This window comes from Spermophilus citellus (genome assembly GCF_964194105.1).
Source record: "Spermophilus citellus genome assembly, chromosome: 6".
Classification (NCBI taxonomy): Eukaryota; Metazoa; Chordata; class Mammalia; order Rodentia; family Sciuridae; genus Spermophilus; species Spermophilus citellus.
In genome coordinates, this window is record NC_138187.1 from 37,005,840 (window position 1) to 37,025,893 (window position 20,054).

Genomic DNA, 20,054 nt, shown 5'->3' on the forward strand with positions numbered 1-20,054 from the left:
TCTGTATACTTTCACCTCTGAATATCATCCCTGAGATTCCAATCCTTTTAGGTAGGGGTGAGAAATCAATGAGGAACCCAAGAGGAGGGGGCACAGCAGAGCTGTGAAAAGCATGTGAACTTAGGTGACAGCAGCACAAAGCAACCCATGGGCAGCTTTTTCTAGGATGCAGCTCTCCCCAGGGCAACACGGGGCTTTTCTCTGAACCTGAATGTGGGCTAACTAGGAGCTGTCATTTTTCACAGGATATATAGTTAGTAAAAATAAATAAATAAATAAATAAATAATTACCCCCCCCACAAACAAAAACCAAAAACCAAAAGACAAGCAAACAAACCAAAAAACAGCTTCAAAAACCTATCTTCCCTTTGCTTTGTGACATATTGGGAACTAGTAAGAAATGAGTTTTCAGTACATGACTTGAAAACTAAGGTTAAGTGATGAGTCACCTTTTGGTCCCCTGATGGGATTTTATATCTGCCCACTTTAGGGGAATTCCATATGGTGGGAGCAGTTTCTAGGAATTCTTTCATCATCTGTGCCTGCATACTTGCACAGGCTGTCGGCATCAGTCACTACCTTCCCTCAGACAGGAAGTTATTATTTAATGACACAAAGCACCAGGTATTGGATTCAGTACTTTACCAATATTGTGTGTTGTCAATACTTTTCACAAAAGCTCTCTAAGGCAGGTACAATGGTTCTCATTTCACAGAAAAAGGAAATGTGGCGGGGTAAGGGGAATATTTAGTCTAGGTCACAATGGCAGGAAGTGGAGTTAAAGCATAAGCAAATTTAATGTTAAAGCCCCTCATCCTAACCACCGTGCTGTCCCTGTGTCTGTAGCTGCAGACAGGTGACACCATGTACTTCACTGATGTTCTGAGCTTCATAGAACCTACCATAGATTTGGACACATAGCAGCACCTCAATAAATACTTCTTACTAGCAGTCTTTAAAACAACTCTCAAAACAGATAATTTACTAAGAAAGCTCCACAGAAAGACCAGTCCCAAACACTGTTGACAACTGAGGAACACAATGCCTCTTCATCACAATGGAACAGAAGGTTCAGTGGTCTGTCTCCCAGGAAGGTGATAACACTTTAACCATCTCAGAAAGTTTCACAGGAATGAAAAAGAAACATCTGGATATTCTCTAGGGGACAAGGCAGAGTAATGACCAGTTCCTGGGGATCAGGAGAGTCAACAAACACCCCAGAGCAGTTGTTGCCAGGTCCCTGGGCTCTTCAAAACCCCCATTGACTGCTGTGACTGTCTAGACAGTCAGGTCAATCTGCAAACTACCAAGTGCTGCAAAGTCAGCAGCTGGCTTGTGAATTTTCCAAGGGAGAAATCTGAGGGGCTGCATGCAGCACCTTTGCAGAGAGAGTAGGGACAGTGACACCATTCACACCCACTGATCAGCCTGAGCCTCCCTGACAGCAGGTCAAGAGGGGGAGGTAGTGCTTTTACCACTCAGGATTTCATATCAAGGGATAAAGTTGATGAAATATAAAAACAACAACTATTTCTGCAGGGCCAATGTAAAACAAAAAATTTGGGTAGTTACTCTGTTTCCCTTTTAAATAGTCACTGCAAACACCAGGAAATATGGTTATTTATCCAACTTCTACTGGGAAGGCAGGATAGGAAGAGGGGTAAGTGATATATGCATTTTGTTGCTTTTTTCTTTTTTGAAACATCACCTGCTAAGGTGACCATGTTCTCAAACCTGTGTTTAAGGATGAAGATGTTATGTAAGGGGAAATCGATGTGCTCATGTGTAATCAACAACCAAAACTGTTTCAGGATCAAGAAGTCCATAAGGCACAGATGCACAGTGTTATTTACTACAGGGACTTTACAAAACTGTAAACTTAATGAAAACAGAATGAAATTCTGACAACTCCTTGCCATGGATGCTGGCTCTGCTCTGTTGTCTGATAGGAAGATGGCTCAAGGGATGGTGCATGGGATGCACTCTGGGGCTATCTGGGGGCAAGGAGGCTTCCACTTGAGTTCTCAGCTCTACCACCTATATCACCTATCAAACATAAGTATCTATTTTTATGGTATCTGAAGGAAAGAGTGTGAGTCGAGGGCTCTGTTAGGCACCCTCCATAATGGAGCTGCAGTGGTTATCATCACGAGTCCTAAATCGAAGCTTTCTAGTGGGTCTCTCTGGGAACCAAAGGAAGGGTCTCACCTTTTGAGGATTAGGGCAGGCCATATTCCATGATAAAGAATTTCCACCCCACTCTCCTCCTCTGCTGACTTACATCATGCAGCATGGAATTCCACTCTAGTAAATGAGCCCTCATTCAGGCTTAACACTCTTTTGTCACCCAGATGTTTAATTCTTCTTCTTATCCATGTTACTTCCTGAATAAAAGTCCTCTCTGATAGTAGGAACAAGAGGACCAATCTTCATTCATCTCTAATGTGAAGGCCTGGCTTAGCCCAGGAATTGGCTGACTGATTGGGCCCCCATTACGGTGAGGCTAATAAGTGCTAACTGTCCACCATCACAGCTGGAGCTGCCCTGGCACTGACAGCTGGTCCAGACTCATTTACATTCTCTTCACACAGCCACTCAGCTACTCAGCTACTGCAGGCGGCTGCAGATGCTTGTTTTTTTAGCAACAAATTGGCTCGTTACAGATGTGAATTTTGGTTATATTTTGATAAAGTTAATAATGTTCAAGATGGAACCTGGAAAGGATAGAAAAAGATGAGCAGGGAGGAGAGTTAAGTAGGTGGGAAAGGACAAATAAAAACACAAGTGACCTTGGGAAAAGATGGGTGACTACATTCAATTTCCACGAAAAGATTCCAAACCAGATGTTCCTGAGTTACCTTGATTAAACTCTCATATCTGATAGTCTTTCTTCCTTAGTACTAGCTTCCTAAGCCTCTAACTCATGGCTCTGGCTAACTTCCCAGAAAGTTCTACTTACTGCTGAGTTTATAGAGCAAAGTTATTGCTCTAGGAAGGTAGAAAGAGATTCAATAGGGAAATGTCTGACTCGAAGAATAAATATTCCAGAAGCATCACTTTCAAATCTCCTCCTCAAAATTTCTCAAATCTACCATTCTTCTTCCCATACCAAATATATCCAATCTATTCCTAAATGCAGCATGCTAAAAACAAACTGATGAATGCTTTATCTGAGAACACTCAAGGGAGCAGAGGGCTTGGAATGCACGCCACCATATCAATAAAACACTACCTCTCTCCATTTCATCAGATATGCAGTGTCTGATTCTTCAGGGATTCTGGCATGCAGTTCTCCTCCAGAAAATGCATCAATATAAACACCTCATCTCGGAGTGACAAGTTCCTGGAAATCCAACTGGAGTTTAGATTACTGGCAAGACACTATAATGAGAAAGCAGATGCCCTCCATCTTACATGGGCCAAAATTAGCTAGTAGTTCAATTCTTAAACATGCAGAATCCTTAAGGATTAATGGTTCATTTAGCCATCTTGCTGAAAAGAGGAGTGTTATACATGTAATCTATACACGCAAAAGGGAAAAAGCAGACACCCTAACAACACTACCATCTTTGATGTTAAATTCTGAAAGCATGTAGTGGTTTGCTTTAACACTAAGCCCAAAAGAATTCTGTCAATTCTGCTTGCAAGACAGTTTTGCTGACATATGTACTTTTGAAACATTCAATAGGGAAGAGACCCCTTTCCTCATGGAGCATCAGTGCCACCTAGTGGCATCTCACTCCACAGCTCACAAAGGAGGAGGGTGTGGCTTGGTTACTTCTTTGCACTCTGGTTTCTATTTTCCGTACAGACATTACAGCAACAGCAGACAGGGAGCCTAGAAAGTAAATGCTATTCATAGGTCCAAGTCAAGTTCTTAAATACAAAGTCCTATAATCTATAATGCCTTGTGATGCAGTCTTTTTCACTGCAAACACTGCTAAAATAGACATAAGACGACTTTTCACTGCAAACACTGTTAAAATAGGTATAAGATGATGTAAATAGCCAGTGGTGCACACTTGTAATCCCAGCAACTCAGGAGGCTGAGGCAGGAGGATTACAAATTCAAGGCCAGCCTCAGTAATTTAGTGACTCTGTCTCAAGATAAAAAGGATGGGGGATGTTGCTCAGTGGTAAAGCATTCCTGGATTCATCCCCAGTAATGGGGAGTGGGGGAGTCTGGAATAAAAAAAATGAAGGACACACTGAGTGAGCTCAGGCACCACGAACCAACATTCCTAAGGCAGCAATCACCCTTTTGGGCTATTTTAAAAAAACATTTCTCCTCCTTTGCTATAATTACCTTTATTTTTTTTTTAATCATTAATACTAAAGTTAAAGTGACAACAGTAAAATTTTGGAGAATCTAAAAAAAAAAGTCTTTTTATTATTATTATTAAAAATTTTTTTTGTTCCCTTCTGGGCTCTTGTAATCTACTCATTTCCTCCTTTCACTGCTTCTGCCTCCAAACTTCTAGCTCTCCCTCCAGCCTAGGTTTTGCTCCATACTCTGGTTGTCTAATCACATAGCAAACATTCATTAAGCACCTACTTTGTGCCAGGTATTGGTGGGGACAGGGACACAAACTGGAGACCTCCACCCTGAAATCTCAAATATGTCCAAAACAAAACTAAATTTTCTTTCCCCCTGAATCCTTTTGATTCTATTTGCAGATTTGTGAATAGCACCATCATCTGTGTGGTGGTCCAAAGCAGGAGTTAGTCACTTGGACCTTATCCCACCCTCATTCAGCCTGTCACCACCTAACCTGTGTCTGCGATTCCACCAAGTCTGCTCCATTTCTTAAACCCCAGAGCCAGTTCTGGTCCTCAGGATCTGTATCTTTTGGGGTGTGCTAAGTTATGCTGCTGGGATAAACTCAAACCTCCAAAGCATTAAATAGAAACGTTTCTTGCTCATGTTGCACATCCATCTTGGCAGAGGGAACAGATAGTGGACCATTTGTTTCCTTTTTTTCCAAAAAATTATGATTAAAAAACACATCACATACCCTACCCTATAAACAAACTTTTAAGAGTAAAGTACTGTCAACCAGAAACAAAATGCTGTACAGAAGATGTCTAGAGCTTTTTCGTCTTGTCTAAATGAAGCTATCCAATGCATGGCAACTCTCCATTTCCCTTCCTTCCAGCTACTGGAAGCCGCTATTCTGATCTGTTTTAGATACTGTATACGAATGGAACTATGCAATATTTGCCCTTTTGTGACTGGCTAATTTCACTCAGCATAATATATTCAAGACTCGCCTGTATTGTACTATGACAGAATTTCCTTTTATAAGACTGAATAATATCCTATCATGCATATATGCCACATTTTTAACCATTCATCTGTCAATGGACATTTGTTTGCCATATGTCAATTACAAATGATGTCGCAATGAACAGAATATATCCTCTGATCTCAAAGGATTTTAATGGCTCTCCATGGGTGATGTTTGTACTTTTGTTGCACAGAAGTCTTTTAGTTTGCTGTAGTCTCACTGGGGAGGGGAAGAGTTGATTCCCCTATTTTTGCTTCCACTTCTTTGTTTTTGGTGTCATAACTAAGAAATCAGTGCCAAGTCCAACATGGTAGTTTTTCCTTTTTTTTTTTCCATTTAGTCCATTTTTAATTGACTTTGTGAATGGTGAGCAATAAGGTCCAATTTCATTCTTTTCCAAGTGGATATCCCATTTTCCCAGCACCATTTATTGATGAGACTATCTTTCCACATTGTATATAAGGGCACTCTTGTCAAAGATTAGTTGACCATAAATGTGTGGATTGATTTTTTGGGTTTTCTATTATGTTTCATTGATTCATATATGTCTGTCTTCACGCAAGTACTATACTATTTCAATCACTGAACCTTTGTACAAAGGAAGTGCGAAGTATCCACCTTTTACATATACTCAGTTTTTTTTTTTTTTTTTGGTGGTGCTGGGGATTGAACCCAGGGCCTGTACATGCTAGGCAAACATTACCAACTGAGCTATATCCCTAGCCCTCCCCACACTGTTATTAATCACAAGTTACATCTTCTTGTATTGTGTATCTATTAATACTATTTTATGTATTTTAAACTCTATACCAGATAGTGATTTATGCATAACTATACATACTGTAGAATTCTGTGTGTCTATACAGATGTTCCTCAACTTAAGATGGGATTATAGCCTGATATCTTCTTTTTGTTCCTTGTCCTGGGTAATTTCAAATGACCGGTTGTCAACTCTGTTGATTCTTTCTTTTGCTTAATCAAATTTGCTACTGAATTGTTCTAGTGGGTTCTTCAATTGGGTTCTTATTCTTCAGCTTCTAAGTCTGGTTCTCTTTGATATTTTCTGTCTCTTTGTTGATATTCTCATTTTGTTTACACAAGACTTTCTTAAGCTTGCTGACCACCTTTATGATGTTACATTGAAAAATATTTTTGGTCAGGTAATTCATATATATCAGTTTCTTTGAGGTCAGTTTCTAAAATTTTATTTTGCTTGTTTGGCTGGACCATGCTTCTCTCTTTTTGTAGGTCAGCCTTATTACTTTTGTGTTTGGATCTGCACATTTGGAAAAACAGCCACTTCACCCACTTCACCCAGTCTTTATAAACTTAACTTTAGATAAGGAAAAACCTTCACCCATGAACCTTGATTGATTCTGGAGGCCTCTCAAACCTTTTCTGTGGATGCACTGTCTTGAATTAGTACATGTAAATTGGCAATTAATGAGGTTTTAGGTTTGTTTCCCCAACCTCCCCCTAAACCCCATCTAAGAATATATAAACTCCTGCTTTGTCTCATGTTTGGTCTGAGGTACTGTAGAATCCCTGGAGTTCTTTTAAGTCATCCAGCTCCCAGGCATCTACAATATGTTGAGTCCTGATGGCATTTGAGTTTGGTAAGACAGAAACCAGTCTCTTAAGCATTCCCTGGAAAAGCTAGAACTCTGGGCATAGGATCCACTCTTCCCTTTTCTTTTTTCCATCACCCAAGAAGAGAAATCTCCATGGTATATTGGGCACTGTCTACTAGTCCTCTGGAGCAGCACAAGCTGCTCAGCATTCTCTGCTCTCTCTCAGTCCCATTAGCACTGACTTGTTTGAGACAAGAAAAATATCCTGGGCAGACTCCTGTAAAGACAGAATGCTGAACTTATGCTTCAACTCTTCCCCTCCCCAGGGAGAAGCACGTGTAAGGGATTTCCTACTGTTCATTCTGCACTGAGCTGGGGGAGTGCAATGCTGAGAGTGTGTGAATGAGTGAGTGGGTGAGAGTGTATATGCCTGTGCTACTTCCACATCTGTTCTCAATAGCTTTTGATGAAAGCAACCTGCTCACCTGTGCACACACTGTCCAAAAAAAAAAAAAAAAAAAAAAACAAAAACAAAACCTAAATGCCCACCTCCCGGGCATGTATATTCCTTCTACTGAGAGAAAGAATATTTGGTGTTCTTTTCTGAGTTCTTAAGAGCTGTTTGGAAGCTCCCACTAACATCTCAAGTTGATATTCTAAACACACTCACTGGATGCTGTTTCAGATTCATGTGTGCCTTTAGGCTGTTTCTAAATATCTTTGGAGAATAGTGGCCTCCTCCTCTTTGGTCTTCAAAATTGCATATTAGTACTTTCACTGGCCTATTTTACTTGAAATAACACCAGGGAACATAGCTCCCAGCTCCTAGCTCCTTCTAAGCAATTTATGAAGACCCCAGAGAAGGTAGCAGTGATGTACATTTCTTACCTGAACTCAACAGCCAAACAAATCTTCCTGATATTTTAGTGCTGCCCCCAATCTCAGAATGATGCTCAAGGTCCTGCATGGCTTTGGTCCCACGCAGCTCATGAGCCTCCTTTATATTCCCGATATCAACCAATGTCCCAAGCTGTTGCTGCTTCGTGGGGCCTAAAATATTCCTCCATTTTCACTCCTCCTCTTACCCATTCCTTCCTTTGGCTGTTTCCCCTGTTCATGAATTGCCTTTTGTAGCATCCAGTGCCTGACACACTAGACTCACACAAGGGCACAGTTACCATGCTTTCTTAGTTCCAAGATGCCAGAGACTATTGGGACAATTATTATAAAACAGACTGGGATGGAAACAAATTATTAAATAATCACATCACTTGTAAGAACACAAACAAATTTTGTACAGAAATACTCATGTTGAAAACAAAAGGAATAAAATGCCGAACGTTTTCTCTGATATAAGGAGGCTGACTCCTAGTGGGGTAGGGAGGGGGAACATGGGACGAACAAATGAACAAATGAATTCTAAATAGGGAAGAGGGGAGGGAGGAGAAGGGAGAAGGCAGGGGATTAGCAAGGAAGGTGGAATGTGATCGACATTATTATCCAAAGTACATGTATGAAGACATGAATTGGGTGTTAACCTACTTTATATACAGAGATATGAAAAATTGTGGTATATATGTGTAGTAAGAATTGTAATGCAAAAAAATATAAAGACATGAATTGGCATGAACATACTTTATACAAAGATATGAAAAATTGTGCTCTATATGTGTAATAAGAATTGTAATACATTCCACTGTCGTGTATTTAAAAAAAAAAAAAAAGGAATAAAATTTTCTTTATTCTCCAATCTCTACTTCAATTTCTTCATTCTCTCCAGGATACTACAATGTTCAACTCTAATCACATGGTTTTAGAAAAATGGTTAAAACACATTTGTCTATATGAATGGCCAATATTCATGAAAACTTTTAACTGGCTTATAAATAGTTCATAAATTTTAAGACATTCTTAGTTCAAAAAGTAGGAGCTGAGTTAGAGAAGAAAGATTTGTAGAAATAAGGTAATTAGATAGCTCTGGTCTCACATGATAATAGTTAATTTGAATGAGGAAAACAAGTTAAAACCTACCAGACATGACAGAGACATTACCATGATGACTAGATTTTTCAAAGAAGTGTCTCTAGCACATGGAAAATGGCAGGAGGTATGTGTGTGTTTGGATGGCAAGAGAGTAGGGGTGGGGAGTTGAGCAGAAGCAGAGAAAAGGGCAAGCAAGAAAAATAATGACCCAGTAGAAGAAAAAAAAATCCAGATCTTCATAGTTTATATCACAGTATCTGATGACATAAAACTGGGATCCAGAGCTAACTGTAACTGGAATTCCACAAGTGGACCCTTCTCTATAACCATACCAACAATCATTCACAAAGTAAGTATCGATCTTCATTTGCTTTTATGAAAAAGAGAGCACTCAAATCCTTCTCATGCATTGGCATACAGATATAAAGCACACAGTATACATGTGTAGGAAAAAATGTTTCCCTACCTTTCGGCAGCGAGGATTAGGACAGCTGAACCTCTTCACATCACTGTCCAACAATGCAGGAAAGCTACAGGAGGGGCACCTGGAATCAAAAGTAGAACTACTCAGAATATTAACAGCTGATTAGGTTTCATGTGACTATTCCCTTAAAATGGAGTTTTGAGCTGGACAGTTTATTGTTTTTTAACTCTTCAGTTTTCGGTAAAACGTGGATTGAACCTCTCTTTACAATGAAAGGTGTAGAGCCATTACAAAGAACAGCTTTCTAGGTCCCAACTCATTGCCAGCCACTCAATAAACATATTCCAACTTTTATAAGAATCTTTGCATGTCACTTTTTCTCCAACCCAGGTCGTGATGACTATACTTGCAGGCCAGAAGATTATGAGGAAGAGTAAGGAAAGTAATAAAAAATTGTTCTATTGATTTTTTTCCATTAATAAAATTGACTGGCTATCTTATGTCTCAATAAGAAAAGCCAGGAAACCTGGAAGACATAGCTTTGTTACATAATTTCCTTCACCTGATGCTCAGGGCAGCCTTCATATTTGGGAAAGAGCTGACTAAAAACTCACCTGACAAGCTCATCAGCATAGGCTGCAGCAACTTCCTCTTCAGCTTTTCGCTCATAATATTTATACAGGATGGTCTGGGGAAGGACTTTCTCTAGTTCACTGGTTGGGAATGAACATGTGCAGCTGCCTTCCATGCAGCTGAGCTCTGACTAGAAAGTAAGTAGGCAAAGAAAAAAGAAAAGTCAAGCAAGTCTTCAGTAAAAAAACCTCAGAGGTTAAATGAATCTTTCAACAGAAGGCAAACAATAGTTAAGTGATAGAATGAAGTGGCAGAATGAAGATCTCTCTGCCTCCTGCCTCTATGAGAAATCACACTCCAATAAGGACAAAATGAAACAAAAACACAAAGTCCATCTAGTAGTGTAAATCACAATCCAAGAAGATGGAAGGTGGAGGGCATATGGCTTAGTGGATGGAAGGAGGAAGTTCTCAGATAAGTATCTGAAAGGGAGATGCTGATCAGAAGCATGCCGATTCCCTCTATAAATCCTAAAAAGCAGGAGATGCCCCAGGTAGATAGAAGGGTGGGGAAAGGGTAGAAAAAATTGTTTTGGCCTTCAGGTCCAACTCCCTTCAGACGGAACCAGGAGATTCCCAGAGAAAGGCATTGCTAAGGTGTGGCCTAAACTTAGGATTTGTGAAGCCTGCACACTGAACAGGGAATTCTCCAGCTCCTGCCTCCCACTCAGCTCTAGGATGTTGGAACGTGGTCTCACACCTGCTGGGCAGGATCCACACCCAAATCCGGTAGAGAGACCTAAGAGAGTGTCATTTAAAGTTCACAACACAAAATGCTATCCAGGCACCTACAGTCAAATTCACCAGCCTATAATCCTCACTACTCAAACAGCTTCCAAACAACTCTTTAATATGAAAGAAAAGCTTAGCCATCCGAGGAACATTTTCAACAGGAAAGACAGACACAACAAATCAGACATATGAGAAAAAGCACCTTAAAAATAAATATAGTTGCGGAGCATTGAGTGTACACCTATAATTTGAGTGACTTGGGAATAAGGCAGGAGGATCACAAGTTTGAGGACAATCTTAGCAAATTAGTGAGACACTAATTTAGTGAGACCCTGTCTCAAAATAAAAAATAAAAAAGTGATGGGGATGTAGGCTCAGCGGTAAGGTGCCCCTGGGTTCAATCCCCAGCAATAAATAAACAATTTAAAAAATACAGCTAAAATCTAGGAAGCATTTATGATGTGTCAGAAAATACTTTTTTTTTTTTTTTTTTGTGGTGCTGGGGAATCGAACCCAGGAAAATACACCCTTTAAACACATGATCTCATTTAATGTTCACAGCAATTCTCAAGAATATGCAGGCAATTATAAGTGGGAGGCCCAAGGGCCAATGCTTTCTGCTAGACTCTAAAAAATCATGCTTTTTGAAAAACAAAATCTTTTTTATTTTCAAATAATGTTAGACTTTTAAGAAGTTGCAAAAATAGTACAAAGTTCCTGAATCCTCTTTAATCACTTTTCCTGAAGTTAAAGTTGTATACAAAACACATCACACTTAAAATCAGAAGCTAACACTGGTACAATCCTATTAACTAAGCAAGTCTTTATTTCTACTTCATTAGGTTTTCCAATATTGTCTTTTTTGGTCTAGGATCCCTCATGACCTCTAGTTGCCATGTGTTCTTTGCCTCTTCCAACCTGTGTTAGTGTGATAGCTACACATTCTGGTTTTTATCCATGGTTCCCTTGGCCCTTTTTATTTCCTAAATGACGAGAACTATAAGGTAGTTTGACCAGAATTATAAGGTAGTTGGCTTTTTGTCCTTAGTTCCTAAAGTGGCTCTGAAATAATTTCAGAGCAATAAAGGTGAAAGACAGTCTTCTGTTACAATGTTGGAGCACTTCCGCCCTCAGAAAGCAGTCTCTCAGCCAGGTGCTATAATCCCAGCAGCTTGGAAGGCTGAGGCAGGGGGATCTCAAGTTGAAAGCCAATCTCAGAAACTTAGCAAGGTCCTAAACAATTCAGTGAGACCGTCTCGGGGATGAGACTCAGTGGTTAAGTGCCCCTGAGTTCAATCCCTGGTGCCAAAAACAAGACACCAAAAAATAAACAAAAAAAAAAAAAAACCCTCAAAAAACAGTCTATCTCTTGTCTGATCTCTTACCCTCTGTTCACCTGTTCTCCCTCACCTCCAGGGCAAGTTAGAGAAACCAGAACTTCTCTTCCTCAAGGCTAGTCATAGATCTAAAAATATACTCTTAATCCTTCCAGACCTTTCTTTGTAAAAGTTGACTGCAAAGAAATTCTCTGACCTACTTTTTTCTGTTAGCAGATCATAAGACCTCTATTTCAGATCGTAAGTCCTGTCTCTTATCAGGAATGAAAGCACACTGCATACACACCAAGAAGAATCTGCACTGCCAGGGTTTGTTGGGTCTCTCTATTAGCATTAGAGCATGCTTTTTCTTCCCATCACATTTCTACAAGATTGTCTATGCTTCATTTGCTTCTATGCAATGAAGTAATGAAGTCTTCATAAAAACTCAAAGAACAGGATTTGGAGGGCTTCTGGACAGCTGGGCACATGGAGACTGATAGGCAGGTGAACAAGAACTCAACTATATTCTGGGAAGGTGGTACATTCAAATTCCATGTGGACAGAAGCTCCTATGATTGGGACATTATCTATGTATCCCTCTACCTGGCTGTTTACTGGTATCCCTTATAATTTTCCTTTATAATACATTGGTCAATGTAAGTTAGAGCTTCCCTGAGATCAACAAGCTGGCTCAAGTGAATTAATTGAGCCTAAGGTATTGATCATGGGAACTCCAATTTGCAGCCAGTTGGTCAGAAGTGCTGGAGGCCTGAACTTTCAACTGGTGTTTGATATTGAGTACCGAGCATCTCAACCTGTGGGACCTGAAACTCTAAGTAGACACAATTCAAATGACTTAAGAGGATATCCAGCTGGTGTCCACTAAACTGACTACTTGCTTGCCTGCTGGTGAGGAGAAATCCCCTTATTTTGGGGTCACAAAAGTGATCTGCAAATGTACAGTGGAAGAACCTAAGGTTGAGTCTGTTTTCCCTCTATATCCTCAGAGACAGTGACTCAGTATTTGTTGGTCTTTCATGACCTTGGTACTTTTGAAGAGTACTGGTCAGTAATCTTGTAGAGTGTTTCTCAATTTGAATTTGTCTCAAGAGTAAACTGATATTTGACATGTAAGGGCAATTTCTCAGTGTAGCTTCAGGAAATATGCTACATGCTGGTGCATCTTTTATCACTCATGATTAAAAAGGCCTCATTTTAAATGACTGTTAGTTTTTCTGTTGCTGCTGGAATAAGACACCATTAACATTAGTGGTATAAAAAACATAAAACTCCTTTCCAGATTGCCTTTTGCTGGTGTTAAAAGAAACTAAACCCAGACGGAGAAATATGATCTTGTATAAGATAGTTACTATTTTATACAACTATAAAATCCTTTAAAACATGCATAAAAACCACTAACATTCTCTCCTGTGTTCAAATAGGTCATTCTCCCTCTGGTTCATCCCACTGACTGTGAACAGGAAGGTGGGGCAGGGCCTGGGGCATGAAAGAGTCCTATCATTCCCTGAAGACTGTTGTGCCTAGAACCAACATAATCACACAAATCAAATTATGCATATATTAACACACTGATAGAATTCTACCCACCCCAGCAAAGCTCCTGGTCTATCAGCATGGTTGCCTGAGTGTGACTGTTTCCTATGTATGGGTATTACACAGTTCTACATTTCTTACCTTTCCAGATCCAAAGACAGCCTCTTGGGCATATCTGATGAGACATTCTTTGCAGAACAAGTGAGCATCAGCACATTGTGTTAGCTCCTCGAATGGAAACTCCCCATAGCAGCAGCGGCACTCAATTAGCTGGCCATCCTATAGGCCACAGAGACACATGTGAATGCCCAACACCCCCACACACTCACACTAGAGTCTAGGGGAGGACTTGTTTCCTATCTTCTTAAGCCTCCTACCCCTAGCATACATTATGAGGTCAAAAGCAACCCCCAGGAGCCATGAAATAACAATGAGCTGTTTTCTGCCATCTAAACCCAGGTTTGGATGCCATGGCTAGAGATAGTGAGCTTTCCAGCAACTCTGGAGACTGAGGCAGGAGGATCACAAGTTGGAGACCAACCTCAGCAACTCAGTGAACCCTTTCTCAAAATAAAAAATACAAGCTAACTAAAGCACCAATCTCAAGTAACATACCAGGATCTAATTCTTCACTGCAAGAAAGGATCCAGCTACCAGCCCATTCTTAGCTCTCTAGAAAAGGCCACTATGTAAGATGGAAGATATCACATAGAACATCCCTGGCCCAAGGCCTTCCCACCAACTCTAAGTGCTTTCTGAGGTCTACATTTTTCTTTACACTCTATGTACTGGATTCCTGATTATGTTCTATAATACGAACATCTCCATCACTATCTTTCCTTCAATTCTGATTCAGGCTACACTATTAGTTCATGTACTTCAAAGTAACTTGGGTAAACTGCAAACTTGGCAGATCAACAGAAGGTTATTCAGGACAAGTCTGCCTTCAAGACATTGAAGAAATGTTATTAAAAAACAGAAAGTGCACAAGAACACCCAGAATAAATGAATTAGGTGAGATTTCAAAATACCTTCTGATATTGTTCTTCATTCATCTGCAGAGCAAGCAAAAAGTCTTCATGCTAAGGAACAACAACAAAAAAATTATATATTCAGATACAAATTTAGTAAAGATGATAAAAACATTTAATATTTACTTTCATAAACATACAGCTATTATTAATAGGTATCTCTTCAGTTACAAAATTAAATAGTTTAAAATATCACCTGAAAATAAATTCACATAGTGAATAATGGAAAAGATTGATACATAACATACTTGTGAATAGCAAAGAACAGCATAAGCAAACAAAAAAACTAAACAGGTCAAAGCGTATGATATACTTTCTTGGTATTTTCACAAGGTACCAGGCACTCAGGCATATTACTGGTAAGAGCATAAAATAGTACAACCATGATGGAAGAGAACTTGGCACAGATTCACAATGACACTTTTAGGGGTCTGGCCCAAAGATACCCTTGGGTAGAAATATGAAAGGATGCATACACAGCTTATTTATCGTAATATTTTTAACACCAAAAACCTGGGGAAAAAATCTGAACATCCAACAATAGGAAATTGTCTGAATAAACTCTGGTACTACAGATAATGGGGTACTAGGCAGTTAAAAAAAAAAAAAAAAGTAAATCTCTGTGGATTGCTGCGATGTGACTGCCAGGATATATGACTAAGTGAAAAAAGCAGGGGCAGAGGAGTGTGATTCCTTTTGGATAAGAAAGAGGGAGTTGGGGAATGTATCTCAGAGACTTGTCTAGCATGTGCGGGGCCCTCACACCAATTCCCAGCACAGCAAAAGGAAAAAAAAAGGCAAATAAAATACATATGTCAATACATACACATATTTGCTTTTACATAAAATAAGGAAATATCAGTAAGAAAGCTGGATGTGGTGGCACACCCACCTCGACTTGGGAAGTTGAGGCTGGAGAATTACAAGTTGAAGCCCAGCTCAGACAATATGCCAAGACCCTGTTTCAAAATCACCACTGTTAACAAAAACCTAACAAGAATGCCTAGATATGGGGGAGTGAGAGCACATGCGGAAAGAGTCAGGATAATTTTATAAAATTGAAGAACAAAATCAGACTTAAAAAAAAAAAAAAAAAGACAATTCAATGAAAGATGAAAATAAGCAGAAACAAACTTAACTGTTCACCAAGTTAATGGCATGATCACATTTGTTCTTGATCTTGCTAACACTGCCCAGGCTGGCCTGGAACTCCCGGGCACAAGCAACCCCCCTGCCTCAGTTCCAGTAGCTGGGACTACAGGTGTGTGCCACTGTGCCTGGTTCATTTTATATTTTTAATGATATAATTTCATAAGAATTATGTTATTAAGAACCAAGATTTTTAGTAAAGAAGTAATACAAACAAAAAATTAAAGTTAAAAAAACCCTGTAAATCAGGTTTTAAAATAGAAATCTCAGCATGAAATTCCTAGTAAATAAAATAAAATACTTTGGAGAAATTGTTGATTCCAGATCCAGCCAAGTCACAGAAAGCACAAGTTGAATCTAGATCACTTCACTGTGTTAGAAAGCAAGTAAGTGTTAAGAGCCTACCATGGTCAGCACAGAGGGACTAAGCTGAAGGAGCTGCCCTTGGCCAGAGATGGAACAATCTAGACATCAAGAACAACAATGACTATAATTAACTAAGCTACATCCATCAATCTGCCAGTTCTTTCTAAAAATGCATTTCTAATGTGATCGTTGGTGATATTAACAATCACAGGAATTCTGTGATGGAAAGATGAAGAAGACAACTTTTCGAAAGTTCTAATGTCTGGGATCTAGAATTTTATCACCGGTCACAAATAATCATCACTTTTTTCATTTTTAAGAAAATTTCTGCTAAATACCCAATTTTGATTAATTATAATTTTTCCATCAATCATTTTTTTCAAGTAAAAAATGATATTCTGCAAAGAAAAAAAAAACAAAGGCTAATGCTATTACTTGTAAATCAATCGTACAATGCCTCCTGTCAAGACAAGCATCCATCCCCGAGAGCAGCAGAGTCACTTTATGTACACTTCTCATTTTCTCACACAGAATACTGAAATCTTCAGGGGTGAAAATTTGATAAAATAAAAACCTTTTACTGCTTTATCAAAGACACTTTCAATTGAAACTAAAATTTTAGAAAATGTGAGTACAGGGTGATAAAGACAATAATTATTGGTTCAGTTTTGTGCTACTGCCTTGATTCATGTTAAGATATCAGGGCTTTAGTTCTACTGATGAAAATTCAACATGGTAAAAGAAAGCAAATGACATCTGTGCATCACTGTAAGAGATGTGACTCCACAGATCCCTTAAAAAACTTGGGGAACCCACGAATGTGGGACCATATAAGAGCCACTGATTCAGAAGATGTTAATTTTATTTTTTAAATATTTTTTTAGTTGTAGTTGGACACAATATCTTTGTTTTATTTATTTATTTTTATGTAGTGCTGAGGATTGAACCAAGAGCCTTGCACGTGCTAGGTAAGCGCTCTATTACTGAGCCACAATCCCAGCCCCCAGAAGATGTTTATTAAACAACCAATATATGTATATTCTGGTTGACTTGCACATTTGGTGATATATTTAGAAAAATTAAGGAGCTAAACTAAATAGAACCTCTCGTTACTCTTTAAAGGCTGACGGAGGTAAAATACACATGATACTAAACTCCAATTAAAGTTCTCTTAACATTAATTTGATTTATGAAACTTGGGCTAGTATAATTACAAAAAACCTAGCTGTTTAAAAAAAAAATGTTGTCATATAATTAATTACTCTAAACAAAGGGGAAATCCTGGGCTGAGGGGATAGCTCAGTGATAGAGCACTTGCCTAACCCTGGGTTTGTATCAAGCCCAAGAGCGAGCAAACCAAACCCACATCCCAAGACTAGAGCACATCTTCCTACCTCTGCCATCTCTTTGATTTTCTGCTCATAGAACTCTTGCTCTTGTTGGACAGCTGGAAGGAGGGCACGCCGATCATAGGACCTACAATGTCGCCGCTTATTTTCCAGAAAGAACATCCTCTTTTCTATTTTTATGTTACCTAGAAGATATTTAAGAATGCATAATTATGTAGTCAATTATCTGTAGGAATTCAGGCCAGCAACTTCCAGTCTTCTCTGGTTTAGTCCTCCACTGACCCTCTTGGCAGTACATTTCAAAACTGATCCTAGAACACATTCTAGCACTGAAGTCGATTGCATTCCTTCCTGGTTCCTTGTCTACCATGAATCTTTCAGCCTCCCCACACCCCACTGTAAGCTCCAATTGTAAAGCCTCTCCTACTCCATCAGTATTACACTGTATGCATATATAGTTTATTACCTATTCTACTAATTAGAGCACTGGTTTATAGTTTATTATGAATATAGCTGCTTATAGCTGTTGATGAATGTTGTTTGTAGTTCAGTTGGGTTTACATGGAGGTGTAGAGTTGCTGAATCACAGGATAGCTTCTCTTTACATTTTTGTTTCTCTCTTTGTTTGGGGGCGGATTAGGGTTAGTTTTAAGGTTTAGAAAATAATTCAATTGAATGCCAGTTGTTTTACATCTCTGGCAATACCTCATTATCATCAGTTTTTAATTTTAGCCATTCTAGTAGGTACAAATTCCCTTCCTCTCTCCCTTCCTTTTCTTTTTCTTCTGGTCCTGAGGATGAATCCAGGACCTTGCACATGTGCATGGTAGGCAAGTGCTCTACCACTGAGCCAAACTCTCAGTTCTGAAATTTTAATTTCCTTACACTTTCAATTTTGAAAACTCTTCACAGAAATAGCACTACATAGATTCACAATAAATAATATTTGGAACCAAAGATATAAAAATAACATATATCAGACATTTAACTAGTCTGTTCAGGTTTTCTTTGAAATTTGTAAAGGACAGAGCTGACCTGACCAACAACAAAAGGTAGACCATCTTACAAAGTAGACTTTCTTTTCTCCACCACAGAAAATCAGAAACAAATAATGGGGAGGAGGTATGTAAGAGAGATACCTAATTACAACTGTACATTAAGTAAGCCAAGTGAAAAACAACCTACATATTGTTCCCACTTTCTCATTCTCTCAGAGACCAGTGAGAATGTCACGTCAGAGGGCACTGCTGCACAGACTTTCAGAGGGACCTCAGGAATCATACTGTGGGGGATAAAAATCTAGACCCTGAGGAATTAGTCCAGAAATTCAAATACTTTCAAAATGATTTAACTTGTGGTATCTCCATTTAGTCATACTTGAAAATAAATTTTGAAAGTAAGTGTACATGTAACAGAAAAACAAATAGGTGAAGAAGAAAAGGGGAAAATAGTCCTTTTTTTTTTTTTTTAAATTAGGGACTGAACCCAGAGATGCTTTGCTCTGACTTACATCTGCAGCTCTTTTTATTTTTTTATTTGGAGATAGGGTCAAAGGCCTAAGTTGCTGAGGCTGGCTTCGAACTTGTGATCCTCCTTGTCAGCCTCCCAAGTCACTGGGATTACAAGTGTGTACTACCATACCTGATGAAAATATTCCTATTTGTGACATAATCTATGGAAAAAAGCTGCCGTAAACTCTTTTGTTGAACACAAACAACTCAGATGAAATGTTTTAAAATTAATCAGGCAACCTTTTGGGAGGGATCAGAACTAAAATAATGTCTCAGAAAGGGCTTTTAGCAGTTATTTCATCAATAAGAGTAACAGAATTTGAGAAGCATGTGGCTATTAGACCCACACTGAGGTGAGTAAGTGGACCACCTCTACAGTGAGCAATCATTAGCCGAGGTCGCTAGTATTGAAGAATACTAAACCTTTGAGACAGTTCTTTTTTTTTTTTTTTCAAGCTTAGCAGTGTCCCCACTTGCTCACATGTGAATTCTTTAACCCTGCTCAAAATTTTTGTGTCATAATGTAACCTAAGCAGGAATAAGGAAGACAACACTGTAGCAACTTTCTATAAATTATGAAGTGATGTCTAAATAGTCCTTATGAGTCACTCCTTAGCCCAGCATGACACTCTGTAAGCAGCAGATAACACCACCTCCTTTAGTGACCACACTGAAAGGGAAGGCTTGGCACTGCAGCTTCACATGCTATCAGCTATAACATTCAGCTTGCCATTACCTTGTTCAAATTTGAAATCTATGTAAGAATATTGATTCATTTCTTTTCTTTTTTTCCTTTTCCCACTGGTTTCTGGTGAAAGCTCCTGCCACTTTTTAATGGCATCAGAAAAGGCCTAAAAATTGAGAAAGGGTAAGGTTATCACTGTAAATGGAAAACAAGAACAAGCAAAACACAGGCCATACCCAAATCTTACTTCACTCAGTGAGCTACCTCCCCTGCTCTGCTCAACAGTGGTAAGTAGTGGTGAAATAAATAAGTAGCATGTCATTATATTCATTTTCTTTTTTCATAAAATGCTACAGAGGCAGAATAAAAATGCTTACTGAAAGATTAAGGGACAACATTAAGAAAATAAAATATAAGTTGTTTCTGCACGAGTACAGGTTGAATCATGTGACACCCAGCT

General features: G+C 39.0%; 1 protein-coding gene across 6 annotated transcripts in view; it reads right to left on the minus strand.

Moving 5' to 3' along the window:
• RNF216 (ring finger protein 216) overlaps nt 1–20,054 on the minus strand; it is a 133,061-nt gene that overhangs the window by 66,872 nt on the left and 46,135 nt on the right. For all 6 annotated transcript variants that reach the window (XM_081298702.1, XM_081298701.1, XM_081298700.1 and 3 more), the window contains 6 exons: nt 19,646–19,760; nt 17,444–17,583; nt 14,535–14,585; nt 13,645–13,782; nt 9,881–10,029; nt 9,309–9,387 (listed from right to left, as the gene is read on the minus strand). In XM_081298702.1, coding sequence (XP_081154828.1) covers nt 9,309–9,387; nt 9,881–10,029; nt 13,645–13,782; nt 14,535–14,585; nt 17,444–17,583; nt 19,646–19,760 — 672 coding nt within the window. The remainder of the gene's footprint in view (nt 1–9,308; nt 9,388–9,880; nt 10,030–13,644; nt 13,783–14,534; nt 14,586–17,443; nt 17,584–19,645; nt 19,761–20,054) is intronic.